The sequence below is a fragment of the Myotis brandtii genome, unplaced genomic scaffold (assembly GCF_000412655.1).
Source record: "Myotis brandtii unplaced genomic scaffold, ASM41265v1 scaffold278, whole genome shotgun sequence".
Lineage (NCBI taxonomy): Eukaryota > Metazoa > Chordata > Mammalia > Chiroptera > Vespertilionidae > Myotis > Myotis brandtii.
In genome coordinates this window covers 1,231,576-1,249,385 of record NW_005360594.1, presented here as the reverse complement: position 1 = coordinate 1,249,385, position 17,810 = coordinate 1,231,576, and the positions used below count along the sequence as shown (strand labels likewise).

The following is a 17,810-nucleotide window of genomic DNA, read 5'->3' as shown; positions in this document are numbered from 1 at the left end:
TTCCATGTGTATGACCCGGCAACAAAAAGCGTACACCTATGGATGAGGACAGTGGGGGGTGGGGGGGTGTTAAGGGCAGAGGGTGGGGTGGGAACTGGGTGGAGGGGAGCTATGGGGGGAAAAGGGGGAACAACTATAATAATCTGAACAATAAAGATTTATTTTTAAAAATTTATAATAATTGGTGGATAGATTGAAATAGATGCATCATAATAGGATTCAAACTTGTATTTATGTGAGGTACTGTCTTTAGCCAGGATAGTCATAGAAATCAAGTACCAATATAAACTGAACTTACTGGCAGATATAAAGCAAATCTCTCTATCATAAATTGTTAAACTATGATTTTAAAAAAATCTAATATATTCATAATTGGTAATGTTTTACTAATCAATGAAAAGTTTGTATCATTAAAATTTAATGTTTCCAAAAAACAATTTTTTAAATAGAATTTATGAGATTTGTTAAAAGATAAGACAATCAATAATGCCAATTGAAGAAATGACCCAGATTGTAGAACTATTATACAAGGAATTTTTCTAAAGCTGTGAATAATATGTTAAAGGATGTAGTAGAAAAAATAAACATGAAAATAAACATGAAAAGGAGAATTTCAGAAGAAATAGGAAAACTATAAACACAGGAAAATGGGAATGCTACACATAAAAAAAAAAAGAAAAACAGTATCTGGAAAAAAGAAAATTCTTTCAATCAGTTTGTAAGCCAGTAGTGGAGATAAAATGTGGTCATAAAAATATGGGAAGCAGTTGAGAGCTTGCTTCCCAGCAATGTTGCCAGTTTGGCTCAAATAAACTTATGAAAATTATCTTAAAAAAAGTGTGTGTCTGTGTGTGTGTGTGTGTGTCCTGGATATTCATCCTAGAGAAGTAAAAACTTAGATTTTTACTTGTAATAGTACATCAATGGGAGATGATAGTTTTTCAACAAACAGTATTAGGACAGTTGGATGTTCTTAAAGAAAACAATGAGCCTTGACCATTATTTCACATCATACATAAAAATTAACTTGAAGTAGGTTGAAGACATAAATATAAGCTAGTTTATAAAAATTTTAATAGTAAACATACATAAAAATATTCCCAAACTTTGGGTAGCATTTTTTTTAGATAGGATACAAAAATACATACGTTTTTGTTATTAAACTTAATGAGATAACATTATTTAATAACATTATATAAATTTCATGTGTACAACATTTTAATTCAACATGTGTAAAAGCACATACTTTAAAGGGGAAAAAATGGGACTCAAAACTAAAATTTTTAGTGCTTAAAAATGTATGAAATATGAAAGACACTTATAAAAACGCAAATGCAAAATACACATTAGGAGAAAGTATTTGCAATACTTTCACCCAGCTTCATTTTCCCATATCATAATTTTTGGTTTGATTAGTGTTCATTGTTTACCGTGTAATGACTCAGTTAAGCATTTCACAGTTGACTATAATTACATTTCTTTCTTTGACAACTGTTGTTTTTCATAGAGTTAATAGCTGTTTTGTTTGCTTGCTTGCTTAGCTTTTTTTTTGCATGTAATAGTGAGTACAGAATGCTTGTTTAAGGAAAAAGAATATATATGAGAACCTTGTTTTTAACTTCCTATCTGTGATATAGGAAACCCTTGTTGGAAGTCTGAAGTGTTGACAGTCAGTAGGAAGTTGGTACCTAATTCCTAGGATTCTTGAAGGAATAGAAGAGAGATGAAATGTCAGTTGATCCAGATTAGAACATTTTCCCAAAGATTAATGGCAGCAGACGACCAATCCTTGCCACCCCCAATCCCTAGTTTTTAGTCATTTTTCATTCCCTCCCTATTAGAACTTCTGTCCTCAACCAGTTACATAAATTAGTAGTTCATGGCATTACTAAATTGGAATTCTTCATACATTTTCCCCCAGAACCATTATTGTTATCCAGTAGTTAGAGTCTATAGTAACTGTAAATGATACAGGTTAGCTACATTATAGATGAAATAGATTTTGGGAAGGTAGCTAATTATCTACTACATTTAATATTGTTTTTATGAGAAAATGTATTCAGAGTTCTCCCAAGCCAATTTATAAATGAACTTTTGAACTACCACAGATTATAAATTGACTACTCTGTTATATGCAAATGAGTGTTGAAGAATCCTTTCTTTAGCTGTTTTCCTGATGAATTCAGCAGATCCTTATTGAGGGCCCACTATATAGCAAGGGTATTGCTTGGTGCCAGGGAGGAACAGTAAACAAGATACCAGCATCTACCTCTCAAAAAATTGGAGTATGTTGGGGAAGACAGCAAAATAAACATTTAACTGTAATAGAGTATATTTAGTGCTTCAAACTGTGGAAGCACAAGGGAGAAGACAGCTGGCCTGCCTTGGGGTGGCGAGGAAAGGATGGGGAGGGTGAGCCAACCAAAAAACTAGGGAGTGAAATAGGAAGGGGATGAGGCTGGTGGAGTATATTTCAGACAGATGAATAGTTTTTTCAAACTCACAAAGATTAGGTAGAAGTGGCATATTTAGGGAACCAAAAGTAGGTCGTTATGGCTAAAACATAGAATGTCAGGGAGGAATTCTGAGAGACTAGGCTGGAGACCATAGAGAGCAGTAACCATGTCATGAAACTCGCAGTTCATGGTTTGTAATTTTCCACAGGGTTCTGAGTAAACTGATATAGTGGAGTAGAGTAAAAGGACCAGATTTGAGCCTCAGGGAAAGAACTGTAGCTGTGTGGAGAATGCACTGGAAGAAACAAGCCTGCAGGCAGGGGATCCAGCTAGGATGCACACTGGTAACCCAGTACACTGTGGGTGGTCTCACCCAGGACAGTGGCTGTACCACATGCGCACTGGAAAGGAATAATTCAAGAATTATTACGATGGCAAATCAATGGACATTAGTGATTGGCTGAATATGGAGGGGAGGGAAAAGGTAGAGTGTAGATTTCTTGCTTGGTCAACTGGGTTGATGTTTGTGCCATTCAGTGAAACTGGGAAAAGCAGTCCCCCATTAAGTATAATCTGTGCCAGACTCAGCAAGGCATAAGCTGTTAGATAATAGATTTCTTTGTACTGTGCAGCATCATATTAAATACTTTTCTCTTTATTGAATCATTTGAGCAATTATGTTGAGGAATCTATATAATAAAAGCCTAAGCGACCGTTACAGCGGAACGACCAGTCGCTATGATGCACACTGACCACCAGGGGACAGATGCTCAATGCAGGAGCTGCCCTTGGTGGTCAGTGCGCTCCCACAGGGGAAGCACTGCTCAGGCAGAACCCGGGCTCAGGGCTGGTTAGTGCAGCGGTGGTGGCAGGAGCCTTTCCCACCTCCGCGGCAGCGCTAAGGAGCAGCGAGCAGGCGGGTGGTAAGGAGGGAGGGCTCCCGGACTGCAAGAGAGCGCAGGTCGGGCTGGGGGACCACCCCCCTCCAGTGCACGAATTCCGGCCTCTAGTTTAAAGATAAAGATCTAATGATAGTTTATCTAAATTTGAAAACCTTGACAGGAGCAGCGAGCAGGCGGGTGGTAAGGAGCGAGGGCTTCCAGACTGCAAGAGAGCACCAGTCGGGCTGAGGGACCACCCCCACCCCCCCCACCCCAGTGCACGGATTCCGTGCACCAGGCCTCTAGTTTAAAGATAAAAATCTAATGATAGTTTATCTAAAGTTGAAAACCTGAGAAGAGTAAGAAGATTTTTGAAGAAAATAATGAGTATTCAAGTAAATGCATTTGTGTGAGTATATAGTTACTTATAAAATACTAGAGGCCCGGTGCACAAAAATTTGTGCACTCGGGGGGCGGGGGGAGAATAGATTTCTTTGTACTGTGCAGCATCATATTAAATACTTTTCTCTTTATTGAATCATTTGAGCAATTATGTTGAGGAATCTATATAATAAAAGCCTAAGCGACCGTTACAGCGGAACGACCAGTCGCTATGATGCACACTGACCACCAGGGGGCAGATGCTCAATGCAGGAGCTGCCCCTGGTGGTCAGTGCGCTCCCACAGGGGAAGCACTGCTCAGCCAGAAGCCGTGGCGAGTGCAGCAGTGGTGGCAGGAGCCTTTCCCACCTCCGCAGCAGCGCTAAGGAGCAGTGAGCAGGCGGGTGGTAAGGAGGGAGGGCTCCCGGACTGCAAGAGAGCGCAGGTCGGGCTGGGGGACCACCCCCCTCCAGTGCACGAATTCCGGCCTCTAGTTTAAAGATAAAGATCTAATGATAGTTTATCTAAATTTGAAAACCTTGACAAGAGTAAGAAGATTTTTGAAGAAAATAATGAGTATTCAAGTAAATGCATTTGTGTGAGTATATAGTTACTTATAAAGTATGCTATTTGGAGACACATATCTTTATTATTTGTGGTATTTAATTATTTTAATCCTTACCCGAGGATATGTGTATTGATTTTAGAGAGAAGAAGAAAGGAAGAGAGGAGAGAGAGAGAGAAACATTGATCTGTTGGCTCCCGTACGCACCCTGACTGGGGATGGAACTTGCAACCTAGGTATGTGCCCTGACTGGGAATCGAACCCTCAACCTTTTGATATATGGAACGATGCTCCAACCAACTGAACCACCCAGGCAATGTTTGTGGTATTTAACTTTTAAAAGATTATCATTATATAATAAACAATGTGTAAAGTCTTTTTCTTGTCAGCTCTTCTGAGGAAGCGAATCCTTCCCACATCCATTTATATGAGTATCTTAACACTGTTCATTAACTGTGATTAGAGAACAGTGAGCTAGAAAGAACCTCTGAGGGTCATCGATCCTCTTCCTTTGCTCCAGGCCGAGTTATGGCTAAAGCCTTCCTGACGAATGTGTCTCCCTCTATTCAGGTTCATAGAGCTCCAGGATAGGTTGCCTGCTCTGCTCTGATCTTCTCTTCTTTTTCTTGTGTCCTACAATGTCTTCCAGGCAGACAGGAATACAGCGCCTCAAACTAGGTCATGTCAGCAAATTAGGTTATATGGATATGATCATTATTATTATATGCAGTGCTAAAGTCCCGTACAATTATGGTACTGATGTATATCCTCCATGTGCTGTAAAAGCATTCATGCTGGTCTGTCTTTTGAGCTTCAGAACTTGTACATAGGAGGATAGAGGCTGCATAAGTTTTAAGTATGTTTGTTATTATCTTCTTAGTTTATTATCTTCTTATTGAGATCTCTTTTTTAGATATCTCTTAATGATAAGAAGTTTAATAATGATAATAAACAGTAAATAATTATTATAAACACTAAAAGGAAATGAAGATAAAATAATCAGTGTTACTGGTAAAAAGTCTATTAGTGAAGGATCTCAGGTTATTAAAGTTAATCTTTCTTTATATTACTATTCTTATTCCTTTTAATACTTATTGAGAATACAGTATATACAAATGCACAGATTTTTTAGATTTAGGATCAGTGTAATACTCTGCTAGGGAAAAAAACAGATATAAGTGGTAGTATGGCTTAGCCCACTTTTAGCTATTTTCTGGTACATTACAACAACATCTCATTTTTAGAGAAGACCATTTTAAGAGAAATACCAGTTATTTTTCTATGATTAGACCATCCCATAATTTAAATTTCTGTTATTTGGGGAATGGCAGCATTCCTTCGTGCCTTAAAAATGTTCCAGAAGGCAGACTGCTTCAGACACAGTTCCATTATGCACCAGGTGTGTTTCCTCTTTGCTGTTTCGCCTCAGCAGCTTAACGCAGGTAGAATGCTATTTATAATCTGCAGCGAGATGTAAGGAGGCCACCGGGATCGGCTCTGCCACACAGGGCCTGGGATACTGTGAGACGGGAGCGCACCGCTTCCTGGGCCACTGCTGTTCAGGAAAGGGTCTCTGCTCTGAACCAGGCACAGTCTGCCTCCTTCCTGTTCATTAGTAAGATGGTCGGTGATAATAAGTGCTAATAAAACAATAATGTTCTCATGTTAGAAGAGGAAAAAAGAGTGGAATGTGGAATGGAGGAAGGCTCTGTCAAACTGCAATATCCCCTTAAGAAGGAAAGCAGTGTAAGGATTTTGAGGTGTCAGGAATGGTTACATTTGGAACCACAGGTAGAGGGATTTGCCTTAGAGAAGAAAAGAAAAATCTCTTGTTACAAAAGGGAAGGAAGTTATGATGAGTAAAAGTAAGAAAAGGCAATGGAATTTTCAGATAATAAATTCTATTTTCTCTGGACAGTGGGAAGTTTGAGAGCCAAGGGGGCAGAGGTTCTGATTTCAAAGAAAGTGATAAAGGTTGAAGTTGTTTTTTCAATTTACTGGAGAATTATAGTAATAATAATATCTAACACTTTTACAATGTTTACAACGTCCTAAGCACTATTCCAAGTTCATATTATGCGCTAACTCATTTACTTCTCACCACCACTCTTTGGGGAATAGGTACTTTTTATCCCTTTTTATGGTTGGAGAAACTAAGACAGTTTAAGGGTGTTGCTCAAGAGTACATGCACTTAGCTACCGTTCCCATAAGATAGCTGAATACATATAATAGTTGTTAGTGACCGTGGGTTTAAAGTGGTGCCCATTTCCCTGTTAGTGATTTTTCAGCATCCTTGCACAGGCATGGAGAAGATACAGAATTTTAAAACCTGCATGTTCTATGTGTTATACTTTTTAACACCCAATAAAGTTTATTCATGTATACTTTAGTAGTATAAAGTTGATTACCAATGGGTGGAGTTAGGAGAGAAATTGAGAATGTTTTAAAATTGAATTCAGTTTTAAAAGACTTAGATTCACTGTTGTGATTAGTGACTTTTATCACCAAACTACCACAAAATCAACTTTTATGAAAACAATTTTTTAGAAGTCCATATACTATTGGCTTTACTTTCTAACTTTCTCTAAATTTGAGTAAACCCAGCGGAGTATGTCATTAATGGGAATATCCTTGCTCACCTATTCTATATTAGGCAGAATGATTAGATAGAGTGATTGCTTTATTATATCTTGTTCCAAAAAGTTTTATGGGAAGGTTGAATATCCCAGGTTCTTCTGTAAAATCGTGTTGGTTAAGGTATTAAATTGGAGTTGTTCACTGTGCACTATTTTGTAGCCCATCCGCTTCTCAGTGCAAAGTGGGCTGCTTGTTGGACTTGGTTAATGTCAAAAGATTAGATATATTCGAAGTGTTAGATTCCTATTTATAGATATAGTCATAAAACTGCCTAAAGGTAAAATAACATTCACAATGGTTCACCCAAACACCTTTGGAAGTGAAACTATTGTTTTCTATGAGAAAATGTGGCATGTGAAAATTTTCAAAACACTTTCCCTGAAGGCTGTCTTCTGCCAGATTTAAAAATATTTTTTCAGGTTGATGAAATGGTTTCTAAATTAAGAACCATGAACAGCCCTGGTCAGGTGGCTCAATTGGTTGGAGTGTCGTCCTGCACACCAAAAAGTTGGAGTTTGATTTCCGGTCAGGGCACATGCCTAGGTTTCGGTTTCTATCCTCTGTGGGGCATGTACGGGAGAAAACTGATCAGTGTTTTGTTTTTTTGTTTTCTCTCTCTCTCTCCTCTCTCTCTCTCTCTCCTCTCTCTCTCTCTCTCAAATCAGTAAAAACATATCCTCAGGTGAGGATTAAAAAAAGAACCATTGATGGATGCACAATTCGGTGAAAGCCAAATTGAATCATACACTTTAAATGGGTGAATTATGCCTTGTGAATTATATTCAATAAAGCTTTTTTTTTGTGGGGGTTTTTAGAATCCAGGTTTTTCTATCTTTGTCCTTTGGTTGACCCAGTTTACCACTTGTCCTCGGTGACTTCCATCATAACCCCAAGATGGCTGCTCATTTCCTGTACCAGGCTCAGGCCACAATGTCTAAAGCAATGAAAAGCTTTCCCCATAGTCCCCTTGTCAGTGAGGATTTTTTTGAAGCCTGCAGCACACTTTCCACATTTCTTATTGTCAGAATCACTTGCTGGGGGGATGAAAGTGCTAGGCTTGCTTAGACCAGTCACAATTCACCTCTTATTGATTGAGAAAAACGTGAAGAGCTTTTCTGAAAGTATGTGGCCACAAATATCTAAACAAAACTTCCATTTGGTCTGGGGTCTGAGGACTTCAGAACTTAGAGGAGCTTCTTTTAGACTCATATTCCCTTAGCTAGAATTTATAGCAGTTAAAGAAAAAATTATTCTGACACTTGTTAAAATGGTAAGAAAGACTTTATTCAAGATCATTGCAATGGGAGTGAACTCTGTTGAAATTGAGGAGAGAGCTTGCTCAACTCTGAATACAACAAGGACAGGTGGGAATTGGTAGCCAACCAGCAGGATAAGGGGGTTGGTGGATGGAAAATTACTAAGAGGAGACATCTAGCACAGAGGGATTCTTGCTAAACTGACCTAATAGCATTCTTGCTAAAGGAAAGGTCAAGAACTTAGACATCAAAAGTAGGCAATAAAAACTTGATCAGATATCAAGAGTTGATCACTTATCAAAAGTGGGGGTTCTCGCCCTAACTGGTTTGGCTCAGTGGATAGAGCGTCAGCCTGCTGACTGAAGGTCCCAGGTTCGATTCCAGTCAAGGGCATGTACCTTGGTTGCGGGCACATGCCCAGTAGGGGGTGTGCAGGAGGCAGCTGATCCATGTTCCTCTCTCATTGATGTTTCTAACTCTCTATCCCTCTCCCTGCCCCTCTGTAAAAAAATCAATAAAATATATATTTTTTTTTAAAAAGTGGGGGTTCTCAATAACTGACTTAGCAAAATTTTTGGTAAGAATGGACTATGTGGGCTTGGCAAGGACTGGCCAGATTCAAGGCCAAGGGTAAGGCCTAGTCAAGAAGACTAAAGTTTGGTCAAGGAGAGAATTTTTGTCATAGCTCAGGTTTGATGTCTTTTTCATTTTTTCTTTCTCCTTCTTGTTATTTGATTAAAAACTGACTATTTAAAAAATTAAGTAATTTTCAACGGGTCTTTAATGTAGTCTTTACATTCACTTACTTCAGAAAGCATGATGCGCACCTAGTCACTGAAAAAAAAATGTAAGAAACAAATTTTACAACATATTCTCTTCATTTCTACATTTCTTTAAATGAGATGTAGTGGGTAGTCTTAATTATTTAAATGAGATTTTTGACTAACAAACACATTACTAACAGGCCAGTTTCAATAAAATAAAATAGAATAGTTAGTACATGCATTTTCTGTTACTTCTATAAAATATGAACCAGCATAAACTGTCATTAATAGAACCTGCCATTCCATTTAATGTGCACTTAAGATAGTTTGAAAGCAAGTTTCTGCTCAAATGACTTAAAACATGACAATGAAGTGATAGTTTTAATCTGAATAAAATCAGGCCCTAGCTGGTTTGGTTCAGTGGATAGAGCGTCGGCCTGTGGACTGAAGGGTCCTGGGTTCGATTCCTGTCAGGGGCACATGTCTCGGTTGCAGGCTCCCACCCTGGTCGGGGGCATGTGGGAGGCAACAAATCGATGTGTCTCTCTCACATAGGTGTTTCTCTCTGTCCCTCTCTCTCCCTTCCACTCTAAAAGTCAATGGAAAAAAATATCCTCAGGTGAGGATAAAAAAAAAAAAGAATAAAATCAGAATAGTTAAAATGCATGTATAGTATGTTTTAGGATGCAAATCTATGTAATCCCAACCTACGACCCTAAAATAATCCTAAAGTATGTTTGTACATAGTTATTTTGGTTCTCCAAATGCATTTTCTCCTAGGAAGCAATATCACAAAGATGATTAAGTTACTAAATTTAATCCCAAGAGATTATTTAGCCCATAATATGATTGAACTTTATAAAATTAATAGTAACCAGTGGATTGGAAGGAGTCAGGAGTAGGGGGCTTGCGTTTTGGCATCAGCAGTTTCTGGTTGAAATGGTTTCTTATGAAGAGGCACGGAATGCGTCTGATGCTGGGGTACAGTGATTAGTCTGCAGTGGATGGGAAATGAATGTACCTTAAAAATACTCCAACTTGCCATGTACTTTTTGAAAGGCTTATCATGGTAAATATAGCTCTTTAGGCAAACATGAAGTTTATTAAAGTGGTTCAGTTACCATGGCAACATATCTGGAATTTATAGCTCCTTATTTTGAGAGGGCTTCATTTCCACTTTCTGAGGCACTGAAATACAAGGCTAAAGTTCTTAACAGCTTCCAGTCTCATTGTGTGATGAATAACTATTGTTTAGAAAATTTAGACATACAAAAATGGGCTTTCAAATCAGCTTTCAATAGGTATTTTTCAATTTTGAAATGCCCCTGTTTTAATTTTTTTTTTACTACTACCAAAGCCACAATATGGTCATAGTTGAATGAGGAGAAATAGCCATTTCAAAATATAACAGTTCCCTAACCTTATTCCCCAAAGGCAACTGCTTCCTTTTCTTGTAGCTGATCTTTTTAGTATTTATCTCAAATCCCTCAGCTACATGTTTATCTTGCTTCTTGGTTTGTATTACTGTTTGTTTATCATTTTAGCTGTCACCATTTGGCTTCCCAATGTGGGAGATAAAATTTTAGCTCCTTCACCCCTCTGCCCTCCCACACACCTAGATCTTTTCTGAATTCCCCTTCTCCCAACAAAGTGATAGGTAGGTAGGTGGGTACATGGATGGATGGATGCATGGATGGATGGATGGATATAGTTATACTTTATTAATTTTATAGTAACTTATACTGATTTTGGCTTGATCAATATTCACCATGTATATTATTAGAACCATGTTTGTAATATTTACAGGAGAACTGTGCACTATACTATGGGTATGTTTTCTTTCTTCTATATATCATTTTTAATAGTTTATCTTCAGACTTTTCCCTGATGGTTTAATTTTCTCTCAATATTTTTGAAAAATATATTTTTATTGATTTTAGAGAAAGAGGAAGGGAAAGGAAGAAAGAGAGAGAGAAACATCAATGTGAAAGAGAAACATGGATTGGCTGCCTCCTGCATCCCATAACTGGGGATTGAGCATGAAACCCAGGCATGTGTCATGGCAGGGAATCGAACCAGTGACCCTTCAGTGCATGTGACAACACCCAACCAACTGAGCCACACCGGCCAGGGCTCCTCTCAATATCTTTAAACATTAGCATTCTATTAGTTTTAATCTATGTAAAAAAAATTGCCCTGTAGCCTTTGGTCCACTCCAGTCGGGACTGTTGCTCATCCAGTCTGCTGCAGAGCTCTTATCCTGGGGATTTTCTCTATTTATTCCTGTGCGGAATTACTTCTTTATTTGATACTAGGGGCCTAGTGCACAAATTCATGCACCTTGAAAGGAACTGTGGGTCACGAGGCTGTGGTGAGCACAAGGCAGGTCTCAGCCCATCCTCTGCGTTGGCTGGCACCATCAGCGGGTGCGAGCAGTAGCTGCTGCCCCGATCACCCCTCAGGAGCCAGAGGGGTGGAGAAGCCCTGACAATGCTGAGTGATCAGGGCCGGCGCTGGGTGCCAGCAGCGGATGTGAGCGGAGCCAGCACTGGCAGCAGGTTTGAGCGCTGGGTGGGACTGTGGCTCTCGAGAGCAAAGAATTTTCAGTAACATCCAGAGGCTCGCCCTGATGACAGCCACTGGTGCCCTGCCTTGGTCTGGCGCCCCCACTCACCTGCTCCACCATCCCGCCGCAGTTGATGCCCGCCATGTTCTGTGCTTTGCCACCTGCTGCCGACGCCGGCCATGTTCTGTGCGCATCCCCTGGTGGTCAGCGCACATCATAACGACCGGTTGTTCAGTTGTTCCACCGTTCGGTCTATTTGCATATTAGCCTTTTATTATATAGGATTATTTTCTTCATTTGTCTGCTCCCTGATTTTGCTGGACCACATTCTTCAGTAGCCTTCTAAAAAAGTGTATATTAGAGGTAAATTATTTTAATCCCTGCATATTTGAAAATGCTTTTATTCTGTTTTTATATCTGATTTTTAAATTTTGCTAGATATAAATTCTTAGTTGGAAATCATTTTCTCTTAGAATTTTTAGTATTGATATTGAAGTATCCAATGCAGTTCAAAATTTTTATTCTATTTTGATTTTGAGAAATCTTTTCCTCTCCTTTCTGGAAGCTCATAGAATCGTTTCTTTGTCCCCAGTATTATAAAGTTTCATGATGGACATTGCTCTGGGTCCATTTCCATCCATTGTGCAGAATCTTCTTAGGCCTTTGCCATGTTCCATTTTGGAAACTTAAGTCCTTAAGTTCTGTAAAACATTTTTATTTCTTTGATTATTTTCTTTCCTCTGTTTTCTCTGCATTGTTTTCTAGAACTTTTTGTTCATATATTGCCCTCATGGCCTGATCATCTAATTTTCTTATATTTTAGATATTTTAAATGGTATTTTTTACCAAGAATACTTCCTTTCCTCTTTATTTCTTTTTTTGTAGCATACTGTTCTTGTTTTACAAATGTAATCCCTTCTAATTTTCTTCTCTCTGTACAGTTGATCTGTTCATATAGGTTGCTTTCTACAAATGCCTGCTGATCCTTGGTTCTTTGCTTTTATTTACAAATAAGACACTAAATGATGACTGGAAACTCTATTTGTGGATATGGCTTGTAAACTATGGATTTCAATAAAAGGTGAAATGACGGGGATGTTGTGCTTAGGAACCCCCAATATCAATATCTTCAGTCTTTTCTCTTTGGGTGGTGAGATTCCTCAGAAAAAAAAAAATCATTTTATATGATTCTGTTCTCTTTCTAGAGAGTATGGGCCTGTGAGGGGTAAGAAGATTGAGAGAGAAGAGCAGATCTCAGCATTTATTATGTAACTTTCATTTAATCCCCAGGATTTTTATAGGATAGCCTACAGTCGATGTGGGATTCCTCTGTCCAGATACCTTGCTTTACCCGCTCTAGAAAATAAATCTCTAGTTTTCTGCCAGGATGGGATGGGAAGTCACTATTGTATGGAACGGTAGAGACAGCATATGGATGAGTGTTGCGCATAATCAACTACTAAACATTCTTTCAACCAATCTTCCTGTTTTAGACACATCCCCTTCCTCCTTCCAGAGGTGTCATTTCCTGAACTTTTTAAGATTACAATATTGCAAGCCAGGTGCTTCTCTTCTGGGTTTTTCATACTGACAGTTTAGGAACTGTTGTTAGGTGCTGATCAGTTACCAGGCATCTGTCTACTTTTTAGCTTCCAAAGTTTTATTGCTATTGATCCCTCTCCAATGCTTTCTCCCTATATACTTTGCTATTATTTAAATATAGCTCTGAGAGGGATGGAGGTTAAATGTGTTCTGCCTACTGTTTTTCCCAAAAATGTCAAAGTAACTAGTTTTTAACAGTTAAGAGGCTATATTTGTGTTTTAGATTTAATTCATGCTATCCACTTTCAATTTAAGTCTTATTTGATTCATCTCAGATTGATTTCTTACTCTTAATAGGTAATTTGGCCTCCTGTTAACTAAGAAAAGCCTATTCAATTTGCACTTTTTAAAATTTTTTCCTTTTCTACCCACCAATTTCTTTGTATCTCCCTGCTCTCTCAGACCTCCCTTCTGTACTCTTAATCTCATTACTCCAGCCTTTTCTGTGACCTTCTTCATCCTGAAGACCAACTGAAGCCTCTCATTTTCCATTTCTCCCTAAAGTGCCCTATTTGTAAATCTACTTAACTTTTTAGCTTAAACAATGCATAAACCAACTTTTCATAATCGTTAAGCTTCAGTCCCAGCTTTCTCATTCTTTTCTAGTCTTCCTTTTTTTAAAAAAAATAAAATAATGCTATTCATCTAATTTTTTACCTTTCATTTTCTTCTTAACTCTATTCCACTTAGTCTTGTATATGAACTTTTTTGAAATTACCCTCAGAAAAAAACCACCAACCTCTTCTTGGCCAGAGCCTACTTTCCACCTAAACTCTTTTGTCATCTTTTTCTTCCTGCTAATTCTTATATTCTTCTTTCCTCAACAAGAATATATTCTTTTTCCTCTTTTGTCCCTTTTCTCCCACTCACTATTATATGTAAGCTTCTATTTCCTTATGCTACTTAGAACACAAAGCAGTTAGAAATTCATAAAAATGTATCAATGTTTGAGTTTTTTGATTTATTAAAAGAAAGTAAAATGACTTTTAATAAACATTTTTATGACGTCAATAAGAATAAGGTTTAACTTTAATATTTAGGCAGGTGCTGTAAAGGATTATATTAAGATGATGCTTCAGAACGATTCGCTTAAATTTCTGGTTTTCGCTCACCACTTACTCATGCTCCAGGCTTGCACAGAAGCAGTCATAGAAAACAAGGTATGTTACCATTTGTCTATAAAGTACTTTCAGGATGCGTCAGTTGTCTTATAATTGAGGGTTGTTTTTTTTTGTTGTTTTTTTTTTTTGCCTGTTTTACATGATGGTATATAAATTAGTATTAGATATTTTTCTTAAAAATTATCCTGATATTATATTACTATTGTGATGATGGTATCCTATTAAAGTTTACCTTTTATACCAGTCTCATAATTTTCCACTAATCAAATGATCTGAATTGATTAAAGTATGCTGCTTTAATAGTCTATGTTCTGAATTTAGTTTTTGTTCATGGATGTACCATTTGAGATTGAGGCAGTTAAAAGTTAAATTTTTTGTTTACCCGAAAGGCACCCCTGGAATGGGGGAGACGTCGAGGGGACAGGAAGGATGAATTACGCTGATTTTTGTGCCCAGCTATAGTTAGACCTTTCAAACTCCAGGCAGCATACTCTATAGAATATGATTACGAAGACTTAGTGTAAGTGAATCTATAGCTTAGGGCCAGGCAGTCCACCAGGTAAGCTCCAGCAAGCGTGCTGGCCTTCCTGCAGGGTTCTGAGGCCCACCTTGTTCCCCAACTGTTCTGTCAGTGGCAGCATCTCCCATTTTTTCTTCCAAAGTTGAAACCTGCCGTCCCTTTCTGTGCGAGGGCTTCTGGCGATGCTCAGAAGCAGCCAGATAAAACCTCCTGACAAACTGTGAGCTCGATAGACGCATAGCAGCAGAACTTCTCGCCTGTGTAGGTAGATTTTTTTTAAGCGGAGGAATAAAGCCATATTTTTATTACTTTGTACACTATAGATTTATCATTATTAATTCATTATTACCCAACAAGTAATGTCAGTGTTTTCTTCATTGAAAGATTGATGATAATAAAGTGCTGTACTTTGAAAGGTACTTTCTCATTGATTACCTCTTAGTGACTGTAAAACACCTTCTGAGGGAGAGTGAACCTTACAAACAACTTTGAAATGATTGGGCCTTAATATTAGACTCACAGTATTTTCTTATTCGGATTCCATTATACCTTAAAATACTGGAATCTATTCCAAGAGGAGCGGTCTGCTTCTTTTCCTCACTGCTGCTTTACTGGTGGATTTAGAATCCCACTTACATCACTAAGAATAAAAATGTAGGTATCCTGGTATTGGAGGTGAACTGCTCAAAACAATGTGTTTTCTTTAGAAAGACTCTCTGAAGGTTTTATAATCTCCCTAATGGATAGTAAATGGATCACTAGTCAATTTGTATCTGTTTTGTGAAGACAGAGTTCCTCACTGCTGCTTTACTGGTGGATTTAGAATCCCATTTACATCACTAAGAATGAAAAATGGAGGTATCCTGGTGTTGGAGGTGAACTGCTCAAAACAATGTGTTTACTTTAGAAAGACTCTCTGAAGATTTTATAATCTCCCTAATGGATAGTAAATGGATCACTGGTCAATTTATATCTGTTTTGTGAAGACAGAAAAAGTTAATAAGGGACATTCTATTTAGTGATTAACTTGACTGTCTTCTTATATAAGTGAATATTTCTGTCTCAACTATTTAAGACTATGTTTTCCATAAAAGTGCACATACATATGAGATTATTTGAAACTAAGGGCTTATACTTGTTTTACAAAGTCGAGAAATAAGTTATTTTTAGCTGTACTAACACAGGATTGCTTCCTTTTCTCAACTCACATCATTCTTAAAACTCAAAACTGTTCAGTTAGGCACTTAATGTTTCCCTGCTTCTTAAAAACATGGGTGCATGTCTTGTTCCCCACCTCAATGGAGATGCATATTTCTTTTAAGTTTAATAATGTGAAAAAAGAGAACTCAAATGGTGCATTAAAAAAGATATTTTCCCAGTTAATATTGGGATATTTCAGAAATAGATGTACTGCTTTTCATGAATTTCTAATACATGGGCAGAATGCTCTATTTCCTTTCTTGCATGTCTGATTTTACTTTTACTCTGGAGTTAGTGGTCCTATAACTAGAAAGTTATTCTGATACATTATTCAATTGAAAATTGGCATATTAATTTACATGGAATTTTACTGAGAACACATTAGTAATTCAGTCATGATTTATGGAACTCCTGTTACATACAGGCATTGCACTTGGCAATGATGTATAAAGATGAATTAGACATAGCTCCTACCCTCAAGTAGCTTAAAAGATTAAAAAATATATCATTGCTAGGCCCTAGCTGGTGTGGCTCAGTTGGTTGAAGCGTCGTCCCATACACCAAAAGGTAGTGGGTTCGATTCCCGGTCAGGGCACATACCCAGGTTTTGGGTTCCATCCCCATATGGGAGGCCACTAATTGATCTCTCTCTCTCTCTTGCCTTTCCTCTCTCTAAAAATGAATAAATTGTTTTTAATCTTGAAAATAAAACTCAATAAAAAACAAAATTGTTATCAGAAGCTATTAAGAAATTTGGTTAAGATTCTTCTTGTATGATATTTACCAACCTGTCATCTTAACCAGTTTCTATTTTATTATGTGAATATAAAAATAAGCTGTAAAGTATATAAAATAAGATGGGTACATACGGGCTTGTCCTAATTTTGCCGTTTCCTTTGTTAATGCTAGACTCGATATGTTAGGATAGATGGAAGTGTTCCGTCTTCAGAAAGAATACATCTGGTTAATCAATTTCAAAAGGATCCTGAGACCCGTGTGGCTATCCTAAGCATTCAGGCTGCTGGTCAGGTAAGAAATTTCAGGTCTCAACTTGATAATAAAATGTCTTTGAAATCATAAAAAGGCCATTACTTATAGTGATAACTTTATACCTGATATCTAGTGTGATCATTGTTCATTCTATGTTGGAGAGTGCTGGAAAGTATAATAGGAGACCTCAACACCGCTGACTGAAATCTTCCTAAATTTTCAAGGGAAGAATTTTTTAGAATAATATAGTATATTTGATTGTAATACTGTTTCATGACTGTTTTTCCTTCCTTTGAATTTGTCTGGAATTTTCTCATCCCTTTCCTATAGAATTTATCTTACTTGGTTATTTCCCTCCGAGTCCATAAGGTAAGATGGCCTGAGGAATAAGAACTCTGTTTCTGAGAACTTTGTATGGCGTGCCCCTGGTTTGGTCCTTAGAATTACATTTGGCACCCGGCTGGCGTGGCTCAGTGGTTGAGCATCAACCTATGAACCAGGAGGTCAAGGTTTGATAGTCAGGGCACATGCCCAGGTTGTTGGCTCGATCTCCAGTGGGGGGCATGCAGGAGGCAGCCAATCAATGATTTTCTCTCCTCATTGGTGGTTCTATCTCTCTCTCCCTCTCCCTTCCTCTCTGAAATCAATATATATATATAATTATGTTTGCCTGCAAATAAATGGAAACCCTTATTAAAAAAGACTTAAATACTTTGTTCTCTCATGTAGACAGTCCAAGGCTAGCATGGCTTTCTTCTTCACCACTCATAGCAGGTCTCCCTTTCCTAAGAGGGCTGCTCGAGCCTCTGCAGAGCTGCCATCCAGACAGCTGGCTGGAGAGAGGCATGCTACCTCTCACCAGCCTGTGGT

The 17,810-nt window shown here is 38.0% G+C and overlaps 1 protein-coding gene across 2 annotated transcripts in view; it reads left to right on the top strand.

Moving 5' to 3' along the window:
* ZRANB3 (zinc finger, RAN-binding domain containing 3) overlaps window positions 1–17,810 on the top strand; it is a 189,728-nt gene that overhangs the window by 122,650 nt on the left and 49,268 nt on the right. For both annotated transcript variants that reach the window (XM_005868874.2, XM_014541779.1), the window contains exons 8-9: window positions 14,150–14,269; window positions 16,860–16,979. In XM_005868874.2, coding sequence (XP_005868936.1) covers window positions 14,150–14,269; window positions 16,860–16,979 — 240 coding nt within the window. The remainder of the gene's footprint in view (window positions 1–14,149; window positions 14,270–16,859; window positions 16,980–17,810) is intronic.